Raw genomic sequence first — 19660 nt, 5'->3', positions numbered from 1 at the left:
GAAGTTTGTGGAGTACCTCTTTAGATGCTCTCACAACTCCACCCTTTTTCCTCGAACTGAGTGCGTGGAGCTGAAACCGTTTGGCTAAAAAACGTGGAGCAGAGCAGTCCCAAACATCCCGTATGTACGGGAGGGGACCTTGGAGGTAGTGCAGGCGGAGGCTGTGGCCCTGGTGATGGTGCCGAAGGTGACCTTGGAGGCGGTGCAAGCGGAGGAGGCGACCTTGGTGGTGGTGTCGGTGGAGATAGACTAGACGGTGATGTCGGTGGTGAACTTGGCGAGGGCTTAGGAGGAGAAGCTGGCGGTGGCCTTGGGGCTGGCGCTGGTGGAGGTGGTGGCTTTATTGGCAGCTATACATGGCCATGCAGTCCGTGCCCCGGTAGCCCGGTCCGAGCATGGCTTGGCCCGAGGGATCAGGTTGTGCCTGGGCCGCCACCTAGGCACACGGCATGGCATAGGCACGACCCGCTTCAACGGTCAGCCCATTGAAAATAAATTGTCGGTGTAATTATGACTTGTTTCTATATGTTGTTAATTGTTATATTAGTGAAAATGATGAACATTTGATGAAAATGATGAAATGTTTCAACATTTGATGAAAATTTTGATAAAAACGAGATGTTGTCAGTTTGATGGGCCGTGGATCGGACCGGCATGGCACGGCGTGCTTGATGAACCCGCATGGCATGAAAACCAGCCCGCGGACCGTGCCGAAGGTCAGGTACGAAACCCGTAGAGGCATGCCCCGCTAAGCACGATGGCCCGTAGCAGCCCGACGATCTATGGCACGACGTCAGCGCGGCACAGTCCCTTGGACATATATATATGCAGGTGAATTCGTCGCGCGTTGTTGCTGCAGGATTTTCTTAAAGTAAATCATTATATACATACCATTACTATATGGTATTCAATATATTATGTATGTATGCATATATATATGAATTTGACTTGCATGTATTTTATTGTATTAGATGTAGTAAAAAATTGCTAAGTTAATAGAAGAAAAACTAATATTTGGTTACATTATAAATGAATTGGTGATGAAACAAATAGTGTATTTACATGACTTGTATGTTAATAGATTAAAGATTTAAAGTATCTCACATGATATAGATGATATGGTCATTTTTTTTAATTAATATGGGATGACATGGACTTAGTGGGGAATGATATAGACACCTTGTATAAAGAGATAGAACATTTACTTGGTGGGGAATGATGTGGATACCTTACATGAAGAGAGAATTTATATAGTGATGTTTAATTTTATAAGAGTACAGTATGTGATATTGGCAGCGACGCGGGAGGAGATGCTGGCGGCAGTCTTGGTGGCGGCATGGGAGGCGGTGTCAGAGCTAGCAGCGATTTCGGCGGCGGCACACGCGGTGGGTTTGGTGGTGGATTGGAAAAATCGGTTGCCAGCCAAAACAACTGTTGCTCTTGAGCAATTGTCAGAATTTACATATGGGTTGATTGACGATGAAATGAAGTAAAATTTAGGCTTTGTTTAGATGCAAAAAGTTTTTAGATTTTGATACTGTAGCATTTTTGTTTTTATTTGACAAACATTGTCTAATTATGGAGTAACTAAGCTTAAAAGATTCGTCTCATGATTTACAGTTAAACTGTGCAATTAGTTATTATTTTTATCTATATTTAATACTTCATGCATGTGCCGTAAGATTCGATGTGACGGGGAATCTTGTAAAGTTTTGGGTTTTTGGGTGTATTTAAACAAGACCTTAGTAATTAAACTTAAACAAAATTTTATGCAAAGATCGGGAAAGGAGAGCGAGGGAAAATTGGCATGTACTTAAACTGGAGCGGTTCAAGGATGGCGGAGCTTTATTAATCATTAATTAAAACTTCTCGGTCGTTCTCTGTCCCTTTTTTATGCGAGACTTCTGGGTCGATAATCCATAGGTCCTGAGAGGAATGAGTGTGCAGAATTGCAGTCATATAGTCAGACACTGACGGCACTGTACGTTCTAGAGGATGGCGATTGTTCCGTGCGTCCAGTCGATAGACCTAATAAGGCCAGATAATTTTTTTTTGATTTTGACACTATAGTTTTTTTGTTTTTATTTAACAAACATTGTTTAATCATAAAGTAACTAAGCTTTAAAGATTTGTCTCGTTATTTATAGGTAAATTGTGTAATTAATTTTTGTTTTTATTTATATTTAATGCTCTATGCATGTGTCGTAAAATTTGATGTGACGAGGAATCTTGAAAAGTTTTTGAATTTTGAGTGAACTAAACAAGGCTTAAATGGAATTGAACGTACTGTTTGTACCCCGATGGAGGTGTGAAAGGCGTGCCCGCTCGAGAACATCCGCCGTCGCGGCAGAAGTAAAACATGGCGAACGGACGAACGGACGGACGGCATCCAATCCAAGTCGCGGCCGAGACGCCACCCACCACCACGTACACGTACAAGCGCGCACGTCACCTGATCGCCGCGCAGTCAGATCTCTAGAAGAGCAGCGTCAGTATAGTCAGTTTCGAGACGGGGTATAGCCACAGCTTCTTGATCGACACACACATGTTGACTACGACATCACGAGGAGTACTGCACAGTCACACACACACACACAGCTGTGGTCAAAGTACAGCGCTCGGAATAGTACACACATCCACGTCTAGAAACAGACCGTAACAGAGATCGGGTCGTCTCAGTCAGAACCATCACCAGGTATAGACGACGCAGCCTATACTATAGGCGAGTCGTGCCCCATTTCCTCTGCGTAGTACGTGCAGGGCAGGCTGTCTGGAACCCAGTTCCCTGCTACCAGCTGCTATATATACCAGCCCCTGCGTCCGTCCATGCCTTGCACACAATCGCCGCACGTTGCCCGGTCGCTTCCGCGTGGTTTTATTTGGGGCAACCAGCAGCTAGCCGATGGCCAAGAGGGAGAGGGCGGCGTGGGAGGTGGAGGCGGGCGCCGCCGCGGACACGGCCCGCCTGCTCATGCTCCTCGCGCAGGCGCAGCAGCAGCACCTCCTGCAGCAGCACGCCCACCACCACCACCACCACCACCACGGGGTCGGGGTGCCGCCGTTCCCCGCGGGGCGCGCCGCAGTGCACGGGCGCGTGTTCGAGTGCAAGACGTGCAGCCGGCAGTTCCCCACGTTCCAGGCGCTCGGGGGCCACCGCGCCAGCCACAAGCGCCCGAGGGTGCTCCAGCAGCAGCAGCTACAGCAGCAGCAGACAGTCGTCGCCGATCACGCGGGGCAGCTCTGCCTCGGGCGCCAGCCGCTGCAGCTGCCGCTGCCGACGACGACGACGCCGCAGCAGGCCAAGCCGAGGGTGCACGAGTGCCCCGTATGCGGGCTGGAGTTCGCCGTCGGCCAGGCGCTCGGCGGCCACATGCGCCGGCACCGCGCCGAGGCCGAGGCCGAGGCCACCGAGGCGCCCAGCAAGGTGATGATGCGCCCGGCGCACGACAAGACCTGCGACGTCGCCGGTGGGATCTGCCTGGACCTCAACCTCACGCCGTCGGAGAACTGCGCCAAGTGCCGGAGCGTGGTGGTGCTAGGCGCCGCCGCCGGGCAGGGTGTACATAAGACGCTCGCCATGTTAGATTGCTCGCTGTAGTAGTTGAGCCTTCTTCTTCATTCCGTTAGACTGCACATAGATGATAGATCTTGTTCTTTCATGGCGGTTTGTTTGTTTTGTTTCTCTGCTCATCTTGGTATACTGTTCCATTGTTACCTTTTGGGTTAACCCAATTCCTGTTGGGGAAAAAGACATGTTAGATTCTGTAGTTCTCTGCTGTAAACTGTATCTTCTTAGGCCAGGGTAGTTTTGAAGGAAATAATAGAGATGAACTCTTGCGTCTTTTTGCGGTGTAAATAGTAATAAATTAAATCATTATATGCTTCACTAAGCGCTGATCATTTACCAACAAACTAGGAGTCCTGCACGACTTTGTACTCTTTTTTTATTAGTTTACCACTTTGTACTCTTGGTGCTTATAAAGATGTTATTGGTCAAGCTTAATGTTCTCTTGATTACATACTTTTCAATTTAATTAACATGTTTTTTTTTGGAACGAAGGCTAATATGTTTGATGACCGCAACGCCAACCATGCAGGTTCAGTTGTAAGGCTTTTAGAATTTCGCTGTGTCTTCAATAGGTCATAGAATACACCAACATAAACGCAAGAAGATGGATAAAAAAAGCAGAATAAGTTAAATAAACTCAAGAAGATGAATAAACTAATGAACATGAATTCGTCCAGTTTAAAGTGCAAATGGCATGTGTTCAGACCAGTTATCCTAAATTGGATTAACCCATTCTCCATGAAGATTGAAGGGGAAATGATCTAATTTTCTCCTAAATCACCTCCAGTAGTTGATCAAAACTTAGCGTAGCCACTGAACCGGTAGTTTTTCGCCTTCTGGACCCTTATCTCCCCACGATCTAGCATCTACATGCTATTTTTCAGATCCCTAGCTGAAACAAACAAAACCTTAATTCCTTTACAATTTCTATTTCAAGCTCAAATAAATATTAATGGTTTTTTCACTTTACTCTTGATGTATAATGTCAGGATTTCCAATTTTCTGTAATTATTGAAAAAATAAACTTGAAATTTTACATCAACATGGAGAAAATGAGTAAATATGTATAGTCTTTTAGAAAATTTCAGTTAGATTCGGTGCCAAGTTGTGTTACAAACTTACAATCACTTGATGTGTTGCCCCGATGAAAATCCTCATCATTTAATTATTATTTATGTTTAATGAAGCAAAGAGCAAGAAAGAAAAGCAAGAAAACCGTCATGTATAGTGCTAGCCATTCCATCAGTTGCTGCAATCATTAGGCTATAGTTAAAATAACCATGTGGTTGGCAAAGGTTTAAAATTGTCAATGATCCAAACAATCGGCATACTCTAGTTGAAATAACCGGTCTTATAACATGTGTTGCCTAATTTTTTTAAATATAACATGTGTCATTCATACGTAAATAATCAGATCAATCATTCGACAAAGAATGATCCGTCTGAAAAAGTGCTTCTGCAATATCATAACATTTTAAGATCTATAGATCAACAAACGCCTTACTATTTATGCAACAGGCTTAGGGAAATGACTCGTTATTATGCACTGAAGAAATATGATGCTAATATGGTGAATACGAAGTTGAGACAAGTGACAATGTAAAACAAGGTCTCATTGGAGGTAGAGTGTTTATTATACTTCCCCCATTTGAAAATGTAAGGCATAGTTTTGGCTCGGCCTACTCTCCAAAGTTAAACTCTAACGGTTTAACTTGTGTAATCCTCTTATACTATACAATGTTTCTAGGAATAAAATTATAACCGTACCATAAGATAGTGCTTTCTAATACAAATCCAATACACTTTTATATAACAAAGTTTACATCTTTGCAGGATAATTGCTAGTTGAAATTACAAGATTTGAATCTTAAATGCATGTGTGCCTTATAAACCAAATGGTGGGAATACCTCACATCAATTTAATGACCAAAGAGAGCTCGTATATAAGAGTTGGGTTTTAAATCATTTCCTGAAATTTTTAATACAGCGGCATATGATGCCAAGCCAATCGATCTGGTAGTTGTTGATGTCTTTCTCATTGATTATTCGATGTTCAGATGGCCTTGAACACCACACGTGCACATAGAAAGGACCATACCTCTAGACAGTGTATGCTGCAGTGAACTAGATTACCTGATTTATCTCTATACCTTTGAATTCTCACCATATTTGATAAGTACGGGATGAGACACTATCCTTGTCTACATGATTGGTTAACGCAACACACTGCTAAAAAAACTATGGACAAGACATTTGATTACTACATATGAAAATGGATAGATGGTCTCTAGACAAATGTCCGCCTCTATTAATCATTACTACATATGAAAATGGATAGGTGATCTCTAGACAAATGTCCGCCTCTATTAATCATTTACAAAGGCGGGTGTTCTAAGGTGATCAACTCTATAAATTGATTATTTATAAAGGCAATCGCCATCATCCGTCTCTCTAAATATATTAGTAGACACGGGCATCCTTAAGAAATTAAAGCGCCTTCCTAAATGACTATTTTCGGAGGCGCGAATCTCTTAAAGGTGCCACATTTACAAATCAATTAATAGATATGATAGTCTTGATGTTTGTCTTTAGAAATAGTTGTCTAACGATAATCGTAAATTTTCCATATAAAGTCAAACGAAAATAAAATTTATGCCAAAATATAGAGATCGAAGCAGTCTACAAGAGTACAACTTTGTAATAAATAAGTTTTTTTACAAAAAAAATGTTTAAAGCTAAAAAAAGTTGTTTTAAAGTTTGGAATTTTCAAACGTATCAAAAGTTGATATGGTCTATATAAAGGTGTTGTTTTCAATATGATACTAAATTTGCAATTGGCAGTTGTTTGATTTGAAGTCATATAGCTTCCCAATTGTTTGCTTTAAATTCTTAAATTTTGCAAAATTAAAAGTTGGAATTTCAAACGAATTTGGATGTTGACATGGTGTATACTAAAGTCGTAGTGCACCATGTAATCTACAACTTTATAATTATTTTTTTAATTTAAAATCATTTAGAGTCCTACATATTTGTTTTTAAAAATCAGATTTGATATTTAAATTTAAATTTTTTTGGATCAGTTCACAAGGAGACACCCACATATTAAAATTGTAGTGTTTGACGTGATCTAAAACTTTATGATTGGTTTTTTTATTTGTTCACGAATTACCGAAATTTCAGCCAAATCTATCAGCCATTCAGCAGCGTTTTTCTCTCGCAACAAATCAGCCAACAATACTTACTATGGCTTATCAGCCAAACGAACGAGATTCGACGTAACGGAGAATTTTGAAATTTTTTTTGCAAACTAACCCGGGCGTAAGTTCATCTACTGCAGAAAATCCACACAACAGCAAGCAAGCCACAGTGCCACACTATTCATAATCTGCTATAAATCTAGCAAATGGAACAAATAGTCCACTAAGGCCATTCTCAATGAGAGTTTCATGACACAATTTTCAATACATCTATATTTTGAAAACAGTGCACAGGAGTTTCTCTACTCCCATAAAACTCTTATCATCTCTCTCTTCATTAATATAGCGCCATATCAGCATATTTAATGTGCATGAAACTCTAATGAAACTTCTGGAGACAACTACAGCTCGCATAGTCCGCGCGAGTCAGCCGGCGGCACAGCCATCGCGCTCGCAGCCGGTCACCTCGACTTTCCACAGATCCCAGCGACACGCAGGCGAAAAACAGGCAGAGAGTAACGAAGCCGTTTCGGCAATCGAAGAAGCATCGGGCGGAAGCGCCAGAATTTTACCTGCCGATACGGACAATCGAAGGGAAAAAATCGTGGGAACGGGAACCGAACAATCGATTCACAAACACAGCGGGTGTGGATCTGTTCGGAGGGAATCGTGGGAACAGTTGGTGGGGTTGGGCTTTTTGTATGGGGTTTCTTGGTGGATCGTGTTTGCTCCTGATCGATCATGGGCTGGGCAGCCACTTTGATTTGATCGATGATAGGTCTCGGTCGGTCGACTTGCAAGTTGCAGACTCGCAGTGTTGCTCGAGCCTCGAGCTACCATAGTGTGACGGTGTATTTGGGGTAATAAAATCCCACCAAAAAAAGAATAATTACCTAACCTTGGTGCATGTCGACTTCACACAAACTCACATCGTCAACGCTCATTAACCCCACCATCACGCGGCTGCAATACAAGCTTATGTTTTTTTTCTCGATAAAGCTACTTCTAGAACGTCCGTCCATCCGGACAGACTCAACTTGCAATGCGCCCCATCCGACCGTCCCGTCCTCGTGAGATGCGTCCCGTCCTCACAAGCCTCCGCACCTGGTCTCTTCTCTGTCCGTTGCCTCGCCCGCTCCCTCTCTCCACTCCTCTGCACTGCGCCGCTCGCTGCTGTGCTTGCTATTGCTCTCGCGCGCTGCTGCTCTCTGGGACGGCTACCACGCTCACATCTAGCTTACCGTCACCTCGTCTGTTCGTACTCCCTTCCTTTCTCTCTTCCTCTCTCTGTGACCTCCATGCTACTGGATAGGGAGGCGATGGTGGCGATTTCTAGTGAGCCACCCCTCCCTCTCTCCCTCCCAGCCTTCTTCCCTTGCTCTACAACCTCCATGCAACTGGAGAAGAGAGCGGTGGTGGCAGTTCCGGGCGAGGTAGGTCTAGATCTGAGACATCCTCCTTCCTCTCATCCACCTCTCCTCTAGATCTAAGTTCTCCTTCTGCTCCTCCTTCTCATCCTCCTTCTCCTGCTTCTCTTCTAGATCTGGATCTGAGAGATGTCGCGATGGCTAGAGTTTCGGTGAGCTCTGTTGCAGTAGACTTAGTTTGTTATTTCAACAAGCAACATTTCTTTGTTACATTAGTATTTTCTCTGACGTTGCATCTCAGATTGCATTTTTTGTTTTTGATGTTGCAGTAGTGTTGTTTTGCTATTGCAACAAGTAATTTTCTTTGTTTCATTACTCTTTTTTTTATCTGACGTCGCATCTTGAATTTGCCCTTTTGTTTATGTTGTTGCAGTATCATTTTTTTATTGTTGCAACAAGTAACTTTTCTTTGTTGCATTAATCTTTTTTTATGTTGTTCTCTTTTTGCATTTGCTTTTTTGTTCAGTTTTTGTTGCAGTAGTCTTTGTTATGGTGTTGCAACAATCAATGTTTCTTTGTTGCATTAGTTTCTTTTTTTTCTCTTCTTACATATCGTGTTGCAGTAGCCTTTGCTCTGTTATTGCAATAGTTTTCTTGTGATTTTACAGTAAAGTTTGTTCCATGGTCAGGATATGAGGCACCTAGCAGGGCACGGCGGGGGATTGGACAACACAACGGAATGACAGCGTGACAAGGTGGCGGGGTGGGATGGCGGATGGACATGCGCCCCCCTTATTCGCTGATGCAACTCACTGCTTCGCGCCTGCCTCTTAACTCGCTCGGCTCTATCCCGCGCCTCTCTCCCATCCCACTAGTAGCGCCCTGTGAGGTGGGCGTTCCGTGGGAAAAGCGTTCCCGTGCGGGGGGAGGGGGGTGTTCCATGTGAAGGGCGGATGAGGTGCGTCCGGACGGGACTTTAGATCCGGACGTCCGGGCGCTAGTAGTGCCGGTTTTTTTCTCTACAATCAATAACCTAACCTGTTCGAAAAAATATATTATTCCTTTTTTGAGTGACGACGTTGGTACTCAGTACTGACGACCTCACGGCGTAACGAGCAAACGGGCGTTAGGGACAGACCATATTACCTGCCGCTACGCTGCTAGACGAATAAAGCTGGTATATACATGCAACGCAAGACTCTTCCACGTGGTCACAGCTAAAACAGCTGCTTTCCAGCCCCATGCTTCGTCAAGCCACGTCCAATTCTACCTCTACATCTAGAGAAAGGCACACGAAGGCATGGAATATCCTTTTGAATACTCCAAAGCGAAGCAAAGCATGGAACAGGAAAAGTGGAGGAGTTTCCATGTGCTCAAGAATATGCCAAGGAAGATACCACATTTTGGCCTGTGAAAAGTACAGTCCACCACCTAAGCTTCCACTCGCCGGAAGAAGCCTCGAGCTCTCTATATATGCATCCTCATCCAACATCTTCCATGGAGGACCCGTCCTCCCCTGGCCGGGTGTCCCTCTCTAGTTTCTACCCCCAACATTGGCCTGACGCAGCTGCCATGTAGCCCGTGCAGCGTTCCCACTCTCGGCTTCACCGGAGACGGCGAATACTTCGCGGCAACACCGGCGACGGCGAGTACTACAACGGGCGCTGACTGTGGTGCTGGTGCCCTGTTGATAGGGCAGGGCAGCTGGCGTTCGGCCATGTAGGGCAACTATACATCTTTGGCAGATCTTCATCTTCCGTGGGAAGATGGTAATGGAGTGCGTGTATATCCAGACCATCTCTTTGATGAGTCATAGTAGAGATGCAATATCATGTATCCATTATCTTCATTACAACAGCAATAATGAGAATTATTAGTGAAGTGTACCTTGGGCCCTTTGGGTGCAACCGTGCAGGCTATTGTACATGTCTGTAGCGACAAGTCATGTTGCCTTTTCAGATCTTCCCGGCCTCTTTGTGAAGGCTCATTTAATTAATTGGGTATATTAATTTGTGTATATGTTCCACGCAAATAGAGTGTATTGTAATCGATATTCCCTGATCATAGTAGACACATATGCATTATTGAGTATTGACAACAAACAGCAACATAACAGGCAGAGGCAGCTATATATATACAGTATGATCTTCCATGGAACACAGTGGGTTCAGTAGCCAAACCGGCCTATGTGTTTCCCTCACAACATGTGAGTATGTGACACCCATTATCACTCTTCAACGAACCACGTTCTGACGTTCCCTCCTCTCGTGATGATATTGACAAGCCATATACACAACCTGCAGCAGCGGCGAATCCACCACCGGTGGGCGGTGGCGCTTGGAACAGAAGGGGACGCGCGATGGCGGGACCGAGGGCTTTGGAGAAGACCAGAACGCGCAGACGCCGGCCACCAGCTTGACGGTTCACGAGGACGGCGGCGCCTGGATTGGACACGAACGGACGGTGCAGGCGGGTGCGAGGTTCCGCATCCTGGCCGCGCGACCGGGCTCACCTCGCGGCTGGCGTGTGCCGATTCCCCGGGCAGAGCGGGGCGAGGCGGCTGCCGGCTAGGCCCGCGGCGCTGGGTGTCCGGGCGGGCAGCGCCCCAGGCCCCCCAACCGTAAACGCAAGGAGGTACGACGGGTGCAAGCCGGCGGATCGGGAGAACTCGGCAGTCGGCGATGGGTGTGGGGTACAATATGGGGAAAGAAGATTGGTGAGGAGTGAGGACCATCCCTATTTAGCAGAACTTCATGCGGAATGAGCAGCCGATAGATGGGCCACGGTATCATTTTAAACATACGCATGGTAAATGACATAGGAGTACCTCATAGAGTCATAGTCATAGACCACACGTCAGTCATATATCTACACCGTGTTTCCGTGCAGACTGTTCTCACCAAATTGTGGAGGGAAAGGGATAGTTGCAGAATTTATCTCAATGGCAAACGCTGGTAAATAACGTCAAACTAGATCTGCTATGGTGGGGTTAGGAATGAAAACCGACAAAGGCCTCGTTTAATTAGATACGAAAAGAATTTAGATTTCGATACTGTAGCACTTTTATTTGTATTTAACAATTATTGTCCAACTATAAACTAACTAGGTTCAAAAGATTCCTCTCACGATTTTCCAATTTAATTGTGCAATTAGTTATTTTTTAATCTATATTTAGTGCTCCATACATATGCCGTAAAATTCGATGTGCTGGAGAATCTTAAAATAATTTTGAATTCTGGAGTGAACTAAACAAGGCCAAAGACATTTGCAATCCGATGGACACGGTTTCTGCTTTTTTTACCCGACCGTTTTATGCATTCTTAAAGAAAACGAGTCAAAAGGAACTCATTATAGGATCAAAAAACACAAAAGAAAAAAACTAGTGTTTTTCAACCATATTGTCGGATCCCTTTTTTAGTAAAAAAATCCCATTTTACTCATTATAAGAAACTTGTTGGCCAAAATGCTTGGTCTATATGCTAGTGTCAGGATCATTTGTTGCTTACATTAGACCTCTTAAGGTCTAATTGATTGCTCACATTAGACCTTACGCAGCATAACCTAGGCCCATGTAAGCTCATGTAGCGTGTTGGTGTTTGGTTATTCTGCACACGTGAAACCACGTTTGATTGTTTACGTTTTGTTGCATATAGTTAAGTCCAAGTTTTAGTTGAGATCTCATGTTTGTAATACTTCGCTATGGTTGTATTTGGTACAACTGCCACTCAACTTTCTAACAGGCGCCAGCAGACCTCCCGATGTTGTTTCAACTCTTCCCCTTGTAGTCATCGATGTATCTTCCCATACTCCAACCAATTGGGATCCTAATGGATTGGTACTAGAGTGGGTGATCCTTTTAGTGAGAATTTCATCATAGGCTTGTAGCTATGATATGTTACATCTTTAGGCCAGGTACATGGTCTAACTCATTCTCCTTAGTGGAGTTTTGGCTTTAGTGGTGGTCCCCAGTATGTTGTCATAGTTTTTTGAGCAATGTTGTGCAGAGTTCTTGGCACTGGCATAGGTAGGCGGCTAGTAGGGGGCATGCCACCTCCCCGTGCCCCCAAACATATGATTTTTTTTGCCATATACTATGTACGTAATATGTGTTCTAAACCTAATTAGTCCTATATTATAACCCTAGGAACAGTGACAGAGCCAGCGGTGGGGCTGCCAGGGCTCCAGCCCCTCCCACGGCCACAAAATCCATGGAGCCCCCCTTAGCCCCTCCTATAAATTTTTCGTCATTGATGTACTTTAAGAAGGGGCTGAAATTGTCTCAAGGTAGAATAAGCCCCCCTAAATATTTTCCTAGATTCGTCCCTGCTTAGAAACTTGAGAGAATTCCTTGTGAGCCACTATAAAAAATCATGGTTCCTTATGAGCCACTGAAAAAAGTTCAACGGATTTCAGCGCCACTACTCTAAAGTTTTTTTGCCCTTCAGGCCACTGCTGTTAGATTAGGCTCTATTGGTGTCAAACCGCGGGTGTAAAAAGTCAAAAATACCCTTAGGTGTAAATATGCTTTTATTTTTTTGAGCATCTTAACGACTTCAAATGAAAAAAAAAACTCAAAACTAGAAAGTTGTATATCTCGTTGAGATCTACAATTTTCGTATAAAAATTATTTTCATTTAATTTCACGAAAAAGATATGTTTTGATATGGTTAATATATATCTTAGAAAAAGCATATCTTTTTTGCGATGTTGAATGAAAATAATTTTTATATGAAAATTGTAGATCCCGAGGAGATCTACAACTTTTTAGTTTTGATTTTTTCTATTTAAAATCATTAAGATGCTCAAAAAAATTAACAGCATATTTACACCTAAGGGTATTTTTGACTCTTCGTACCCACGGTTTGACACAGTTAGAGCTTAATCTAACGACAGAGGCCTGAAGGGCAAAAAAAATTTAGAGTAGTGGCGCTGAAGTCCGTTGAATTTTTTCAATGGCTCATAAGGAATTGTGATCTTTTATAGTGGCTCACAAGGAATTATCTCTAGAAACTTATAGCTAATATGGATGTTAGAGCTTTAAACGCTTGATATGTTTATACTTTATACCCAATGATGAAATTTTTTAATATTTATACATACATTTACTGGTCTTAGCTACATTCAAATAGTCCAAAGCAGTGTCTGTCATTCATTGGCTAGCTCCCCTTCCCCATGTTCCCCTATGCAGTATACGTAATCCTTTAGGCAGTCATTGTGATTGGATGAAGTCGTTGTCACACAAGTCTAGTTGTTAGTTATTTCGATCGTTATACCAAAGTTGTCAAAGGGAAAGGGTGGTGCACTTCTATAAAGTTTTTAGAGCATCTCCATCTATTTTTTAAACCTACTTTCTAAATTCTCATTTGGAAAGTCATTTTAAATTTCTAATAAAATTATTATTTGCATGTCTTAACACTTTAACAACTTATCTATATCTTATTCGGTAATCTGGAGGGCCAACTTTGTTTTTTTGACGAACGAGAAACCATGAAAAGAAAATGAGAATATATTCGGAAACATAGTTGAAGAAGTTGTTCGGACGAATTTTTTCACCAAGATCTCTATATCTACCAATACAAGAGGATATTTATAAAAAATTTCTTGGAATTGCTCTTAGACCTGGTTTATCTCGAGAAAATCTAGGCATCACCTAACCTTTTTGTTTGTTCCCTTCTATCTAATAAACATTGCTGCAAGGTTTTTACCGTCCATTCGGAACTTCATTTGTCCTCACAGTTTTTTCTTTCTTTTGTATTTGGTTTGTTTTCCCGACTTTGACAGCCAAATTTTGGCGATGCACACGAGCGGATGGACACCAATAATTTGTACGAGCGTGCGTGGGCTTATGATGATGGCCCGGTCGATCGAGCCATGTGGGCAGCCCATGTGAGGCTAGACACGATGGCCAGGAATTTGGAATCTACTAACATGCACGGGTTCCCTCTTTAGTTATAGTCGCTGCCCTTCTTGTTTCTTTTCTGGCTGCATGAGCGTCCAGCTCGATCAGGTTGCAGCACCAAGAAAATAAGTAATAAGATTTAAAAAGAGAGAGATTCCATTGTGATAAGACTAAAAGGCCTCGTTCGGAGACTCTTTTACGCGGCAACATAATAACTTTTATTCGTCTAATTACTAACATTGGCGTCAAATTTTTCTACACATCTCGACTATTGTTTCTATGCATCCAATCGATCATCATGTGTCATGATTCAAAATTCAAATTTATAATTTTCTTTCAAAAATATACTCACAATGGATCTTGAATCGTGTAAAAAAAATATTAGGAGTTCAATAGTGAAAACCATTTCTAAATTGGATGCTTCATTTAAGAATTATCGTGAAAAAGTAGAAGAGATTAGATTAGATGCATGTGTCTGTGTAAACCGGGGGAAATGTTTCGTGGATATTATGCATATTGAATTAATCACAAGCAGTGTCGATTTGCTAGTACTGAAACAAACTATTGATTCGCAAATGTTTTCAGAAAACTTCCAATAATTAAGAGACCGTTAGACAGGAGGAGCTCGATACCGTACTCGCATCTCTTTTCTTACTCGGTGACCACTACTCTGTGATTGATTTCGTTGGCGCGGGGATTCCTTCTTTCGGTGTGCACGTGGGTCTCAGTTACAACGCCAGAACAGATCACATCATCAGTGCAAACCCAATAAAATTGGCGAGGTCGGTCCTAAGATTCCGGTACATCATACGATTCACGAATACCATTTGTTTACCTAGCAGGAAGCTTCGTGGAGACATCGCCTGCGTACCAAAAAATGCGCAGGAATTCATACACACTACACTCGCCAGGCAAGTGAGCAGACAGTGCTTGCCAAGTTGATCGTAGTTTGCAGACCAAGTTGATCCCAGTAGGGCAGGGCTAGCTGCAGGAATCACACGCTGATGTAGATCGTGGTGAGGCGCCAAATGAGCACCAATTCACGATGAGGATGAGCCGTCGAGCCCGATCCATCCCTGACGAAACGAGGCAGGGCCATGCAGACGCACGTCTGCACGACTGCACATGCATTTTTTTTCACAAGTCAGCGCCCTTGGGAAGCAGAAACTGTCAGACTGTCGGATCCGAATATGCATACGTACAAGTTACTGTACTAGTTTCGTACCACGAGATGCTGGACTGTTCATGACAAAGCCAAAAAAAAAAAGTCCCTTCGCCGCCATGCGGTGGGCAGGCTATATATAACCACCATTTCTTCTTCCTCTGCTCACAACACAAGCAGGTAGTTCAAAGCGCTCCTCTGCGTAGTGAAACCAACCGCGTGAGGTGCTTATTGCCAGCTAGAGGCTGCAAAGATGTCGCAGAGGCCAGGAAGGCACCAAAGGCGGGCGTCGCAGAGCGTGTTCGTGCTGCCGGAGAACTTCGCCCTGGAGGACGTGCCGGCGGCCGTGGCCGAGGGCGGCGGCGTCGAGCAGCGGAAGCCCGCGGCCGCGGACGGGGCCGAGCTGCAGGCGGCGAGGCAGGCGGGGCGCCACCGGCGGGCCATGTCCATGGCCGTCGCCTCCCGGGACCTGGAGATGATCTCGGAGGACATTGGGAGCTACAAGTACGGTGCGTAGAGGTAGATCACACGAGGTCGTGTGTGTGCTTGCCTTGCCTGCTTGGCTGGTACGTGTGCCCCCTCCGGACCGGCGGCGGCGGTTCTCCGGCCGTTTAGGTGCAAAGCAAGTGGCTGTATTCCGATCGGGTCCGGTGTCCCCTCTCCTGTGCTGTCGTTGTTTTCGTGATGTATTGATGCTGCTTCTTCTGTAATGCTTATTCGCCTTCTTGTTCTTGATCTAGAAGTAAATAAAAAAAATACTTCAGCTTCGACGTTTTGTCAGGTTATAGTGGAGCAAGCCCAGCCTGTTCGTTTGAGTTTATCAGCTAAATCTGCCGGCCAAATCTGCTGACTACTTTCTATCATGACTAACCAAGCGAACAATATCTGTCCAGGTGTACGGAGTATACAAGACACAAGCAAACATGAAACATCCAGCCAGCCAGCCTACGTGCGGCGCTTCAAAATGTGCATTCTGCATTTCTGCTGAAGCTATCAGTAGCGGTAGCTCCATCTGCAGGGGACGGCCTCTGAGGCTCTGAGTCTGAGACTCAGCTGCCGGAAGTTCCGAACGGCCCGCAGTGTCTGAGACTCGTGCCCGCAGGCAGTACGGTACTCGCAGGGCCTCAGCCCATGTGCATGTGCGGAGCGTACATGTGGTTGGTAAAGATTCATGCAATCAGTTTTAGATTTTTTTTTGAGAACCAATCAGTTTTAGATTCAATTCTTAATTAAAAGATAGTTCAGATAATGAATTAGAATCATTTTATAAAATCGTTTGACAAGTAGTAGATTGGATATCGATTCATTAGGAAATTGCATTTTTTCAAATATAAATAAAAATATGTTTGAAAAAGTTTTAAACTTTTATTATTCGTTTGACTGATAAGTCATGACAGAAAGTACTGTTGGCTAATTTATTGTGAGAGAAAAACACTGACTGATAAATTCGGCTAATAAACTCAAACGAAATATAACCCTTAGATCTAGATTTGTATAGAAACGTTGCGAACCTAGATTCTCTCTAAAAGCGTTTCGAAAGCGAATTGGAATCACTTTATAGGATAGTTCAACTAGTAGGCTGGATTTTGATTTTGGAAACAATTTTTCATAAATTATATAAATAAAAATATGTTTAAAAATAAAAAAAATTGTGGACGAAGAACAACTTAAGTACCCATTATAACCTGTCGCACTTAAAATGGAGTAGCTAAAAAAATACGATTGCTAGTGCACGAGAGAAGCAAGGAACAGAGTCCAAACCATCGTTTCTCATACACAGGCAAAAAAAAAAGTGAGAATGGTTTGATGTTTTATGGACAGACAAGTTTTACCTCTTTTCCGTTTGGCAGTGGGGGGAGGGGTGACGTTGAGCGACCTCACCTGAATGGTTTACCGTTGATTATGGTGGGCCCGTGATGGCGATTAAAAAAAACTCATCTGGAGATAAGACAGTTCTTGGGCATTGTGTTTAACAAGAAGACCTTCTTACACAAGCCAAAAAACATCTCCGAACCTCTCCCCACTCATACACAGCGGTACAACAGCTTCATGAATAGACTAGCCTTAGACACTTTGGCGTAGGGCAGACGAGTGGATTTTTTTTGCAACGTATAGATAAACTGCACCACCTCCGGTATAGATGGCAATAGGCACATTACCCGTGGGTGGAAGATATATAAACCCGCACTCACGAGTTGAATTCCAAACTCGCACCTGCACCGTAACCAGCGAGTTTGGAATTCAACCCGTGGGTGTAGACAACCCGTGAGTCTACACCCACGCTCGTACCCGCGGGCACAAAATACCCGCGGGCGTACCCTAACCATAATAAATTAATAATGCATGCATAGATTATAGAAAGGAGTTTAAGTATGAAAATCAAAACTACCTAGCATTATTCCAACATAAAAATGGTTCTCTTATATATAAATAGATACGAGTGAGGAAATCATAAAACTATGTTGCTTCCTTTATATATAGGATAAGAAAAGACCTACATATCACGAGGTTGGAGCAGGTTTGCGGACACGAGTACAAATTTTCTATGTCCATAAGTTTTTACCCGTTGGGCTCAACTACAAACCCGCACTCACATCCACGGGCACAAAGTTGTAACCGTACCCTCACCCCACCAGTTTTTTACCCACGGGCACGGCCATTAAATTCACCCCCAAGGGGTTCAATCACTGACCCGATGATGGCGATGACTAGAGGCCGACACACTATTCTAATTCAACAACTATCCTAGGGTCGACCCGTGAGTCCAGCAGCGCTCATCCCTAGCTCCTCGTCACCACACTAGACTCATGGGAGAAGCTGGTACGCTAGCTTGCGTCCTTCCTCTTATAACTTTGTTCATGTTGTGGATGAGTGAACCACTCGTTTGTTTTGCGTGGAGAGTTGGTACATGCATGGATCTTGCTGCAAGATAGAGAAGGGAGAAGTTTTGTTTTTTATAGGATAGTGTGTTTGGGGCCCTTAGGTCGGGTCGAATACATCATTTTTGGCACAATACGGGAGATGGAGAGCGATTATTGCTGATTTGTGATGATTTAAATTGGGCAACTTCATGTATAAAATATTTATCAATTTCTTATAGTTTGTAAGTTGATTATTTCTTGCATTTTTAGCCTGCGTTGAGTAGTTTGTGAGCTTCATTTGTCCAAACCTATGTGGAGCATTTACTCTTCTCTACTGCGTTGCTGCTGTCCTTAATAGGCAACCATCATATATGATTGTTTATTAAATTGTCTTAAAATTATGTGACATTACATGAGACCGTCTACGAGACCTTAGTGCATCCTTATAGTTCCTAAATTGCAGTGCTGACGTGTTGTCGTTACACGCATGACTACATGAGGCATCAGTTGGCCTATTTGCTTGGCTAAAAGTACCGTTCGCTAATTTATTGTGAGATAAAAACATTGTTGAATGCTTAGCAGTTTCAATAGATAATCTTAAGCGAACCTGTTGATTGTCAACTAGCCGTGGTGGCAAAGTTCGGTGTGTCTTTTTTTAGCTTGTAGCAACACAACTCAGATTCTATTTCTTAATGAGAAATACATGCTTATCGCGAGAAAGCAGGTTCTCAGGCTCAGGATGGCCTAATTAGGCGACCTTTCAGGAAAGGAGAGAACATTGGTCCGGGACGCATCGATGTGCTGTGCACATTGCACTCAGACTCGCGTCTAGACCTCAGACTCAGAATACCAGATGCCAAGCTGCCGAAATCGCGGCATGCTGCTCCTCGCGTCATGCTGTACTCTGTTTCCACATCCCGCCTCCGCTGCCTGCCCTGAATTTGGCCGAACTCTTCGCGTCATATGCAGAGGTACAGACACTGCTCAGGGAACGCCAAACTCTACGGGGAACGGCCGGTCTACACACATGCAGATGCAGCAAACACCGGTCCTAATTTTTCCAAGTACCCGCAGCATATACGTGCCATTCTCTTTTCAGAGGGTGGGGCAGCACCGATTGTACTGATCCGATCCGATGCCTGCCGCCAACACGGACTCCTTTTTCGATCGGCATGGCTCACAGGATCAGTGCTCCATTTGGGGGAGAAAGGTAGGTCGAAGTCGGTGAAGATCTGAAGATCATGGCCTGGTTTACTCTTTCTCGACGGCCAGCACCAAACGATGGACGACCAAAAGTGGCGTTGGCCAAGTCGCCCGTGGCCCGCCAAATACCACCACTAGGCCACCACCGCGGAACTTGCGAACCTGCAGCGACGAAGGTGCCTTCTGCTCCGAACACCAACCAGAGGAACAAAATCCTTGCTCTGATTATCTCATATCTGCACCCCAAGTGGCCAAACCGTCTAATAAAGGCATAGAAAACGCTGATCATATTCGAAATACGGTGGCTTTTCAATTTCCCTCGAGGCAGCAGGCAATGCCCAGAAAAAGGCCTGACGAAAATGTGCTTAAAATATCCATCTGCCCCATGACTCCATGAGGCTGG

The 19660-nt window shown here is 43.9% G+C and overlaps 2 protein-coding genes across 2 annotated transcripts; both read left to right on the top strand.

Moving 5' to 3' along the window:
• Positions 2826-3886, top strand: LOC8085444 (zinc finger protein ZAT11). The gene has a single exon (XM_002458687.2). It carries the CDS (start codon positions 2903-2905, stop codon positions 3596-3598), a length of 696 nt encoding a protein of 231 aa, XP_002458732.1. The 5' UTR covers positions 2826-2902; the 3' UTR covers positions 3599-3886.
• LOC8085443 lies at positions 15345-15976 on the top strand. The gene has a single exon (XM_002458686.2). The coding sequence runs from the start codon at positions 15447-15449 to the stop codon at positions 15708-15710; it is 264 nt and encodes an 87-aa protein (XP_002458731.1). The 5' UTR covers positions 15345-15446; the 3' UTR covers positions 15711-15976.

The sequence above is a fragment of the Sorghum bicolor genome, chromosome 3 (genome assembly GCF_000003195.3).
Source record: "Sorghum bicolor cultivar BTx623 chromosome 3, Sorghum_bicolor_NCBIv3, whole genome shotgun sequence".
Classification (NCBI taxonomy): domain Eukaryota; kingdom Viridiplantae; phylum Streptophyta; class Magnoliopsida; order Poales; family Poaceae; genus Sorghum; species Sorghum bicolor.
Note: the sequence above shows the minus strand (reverse complement) of the source record. Positions and strands in the feature narration are given on the sequence as shown.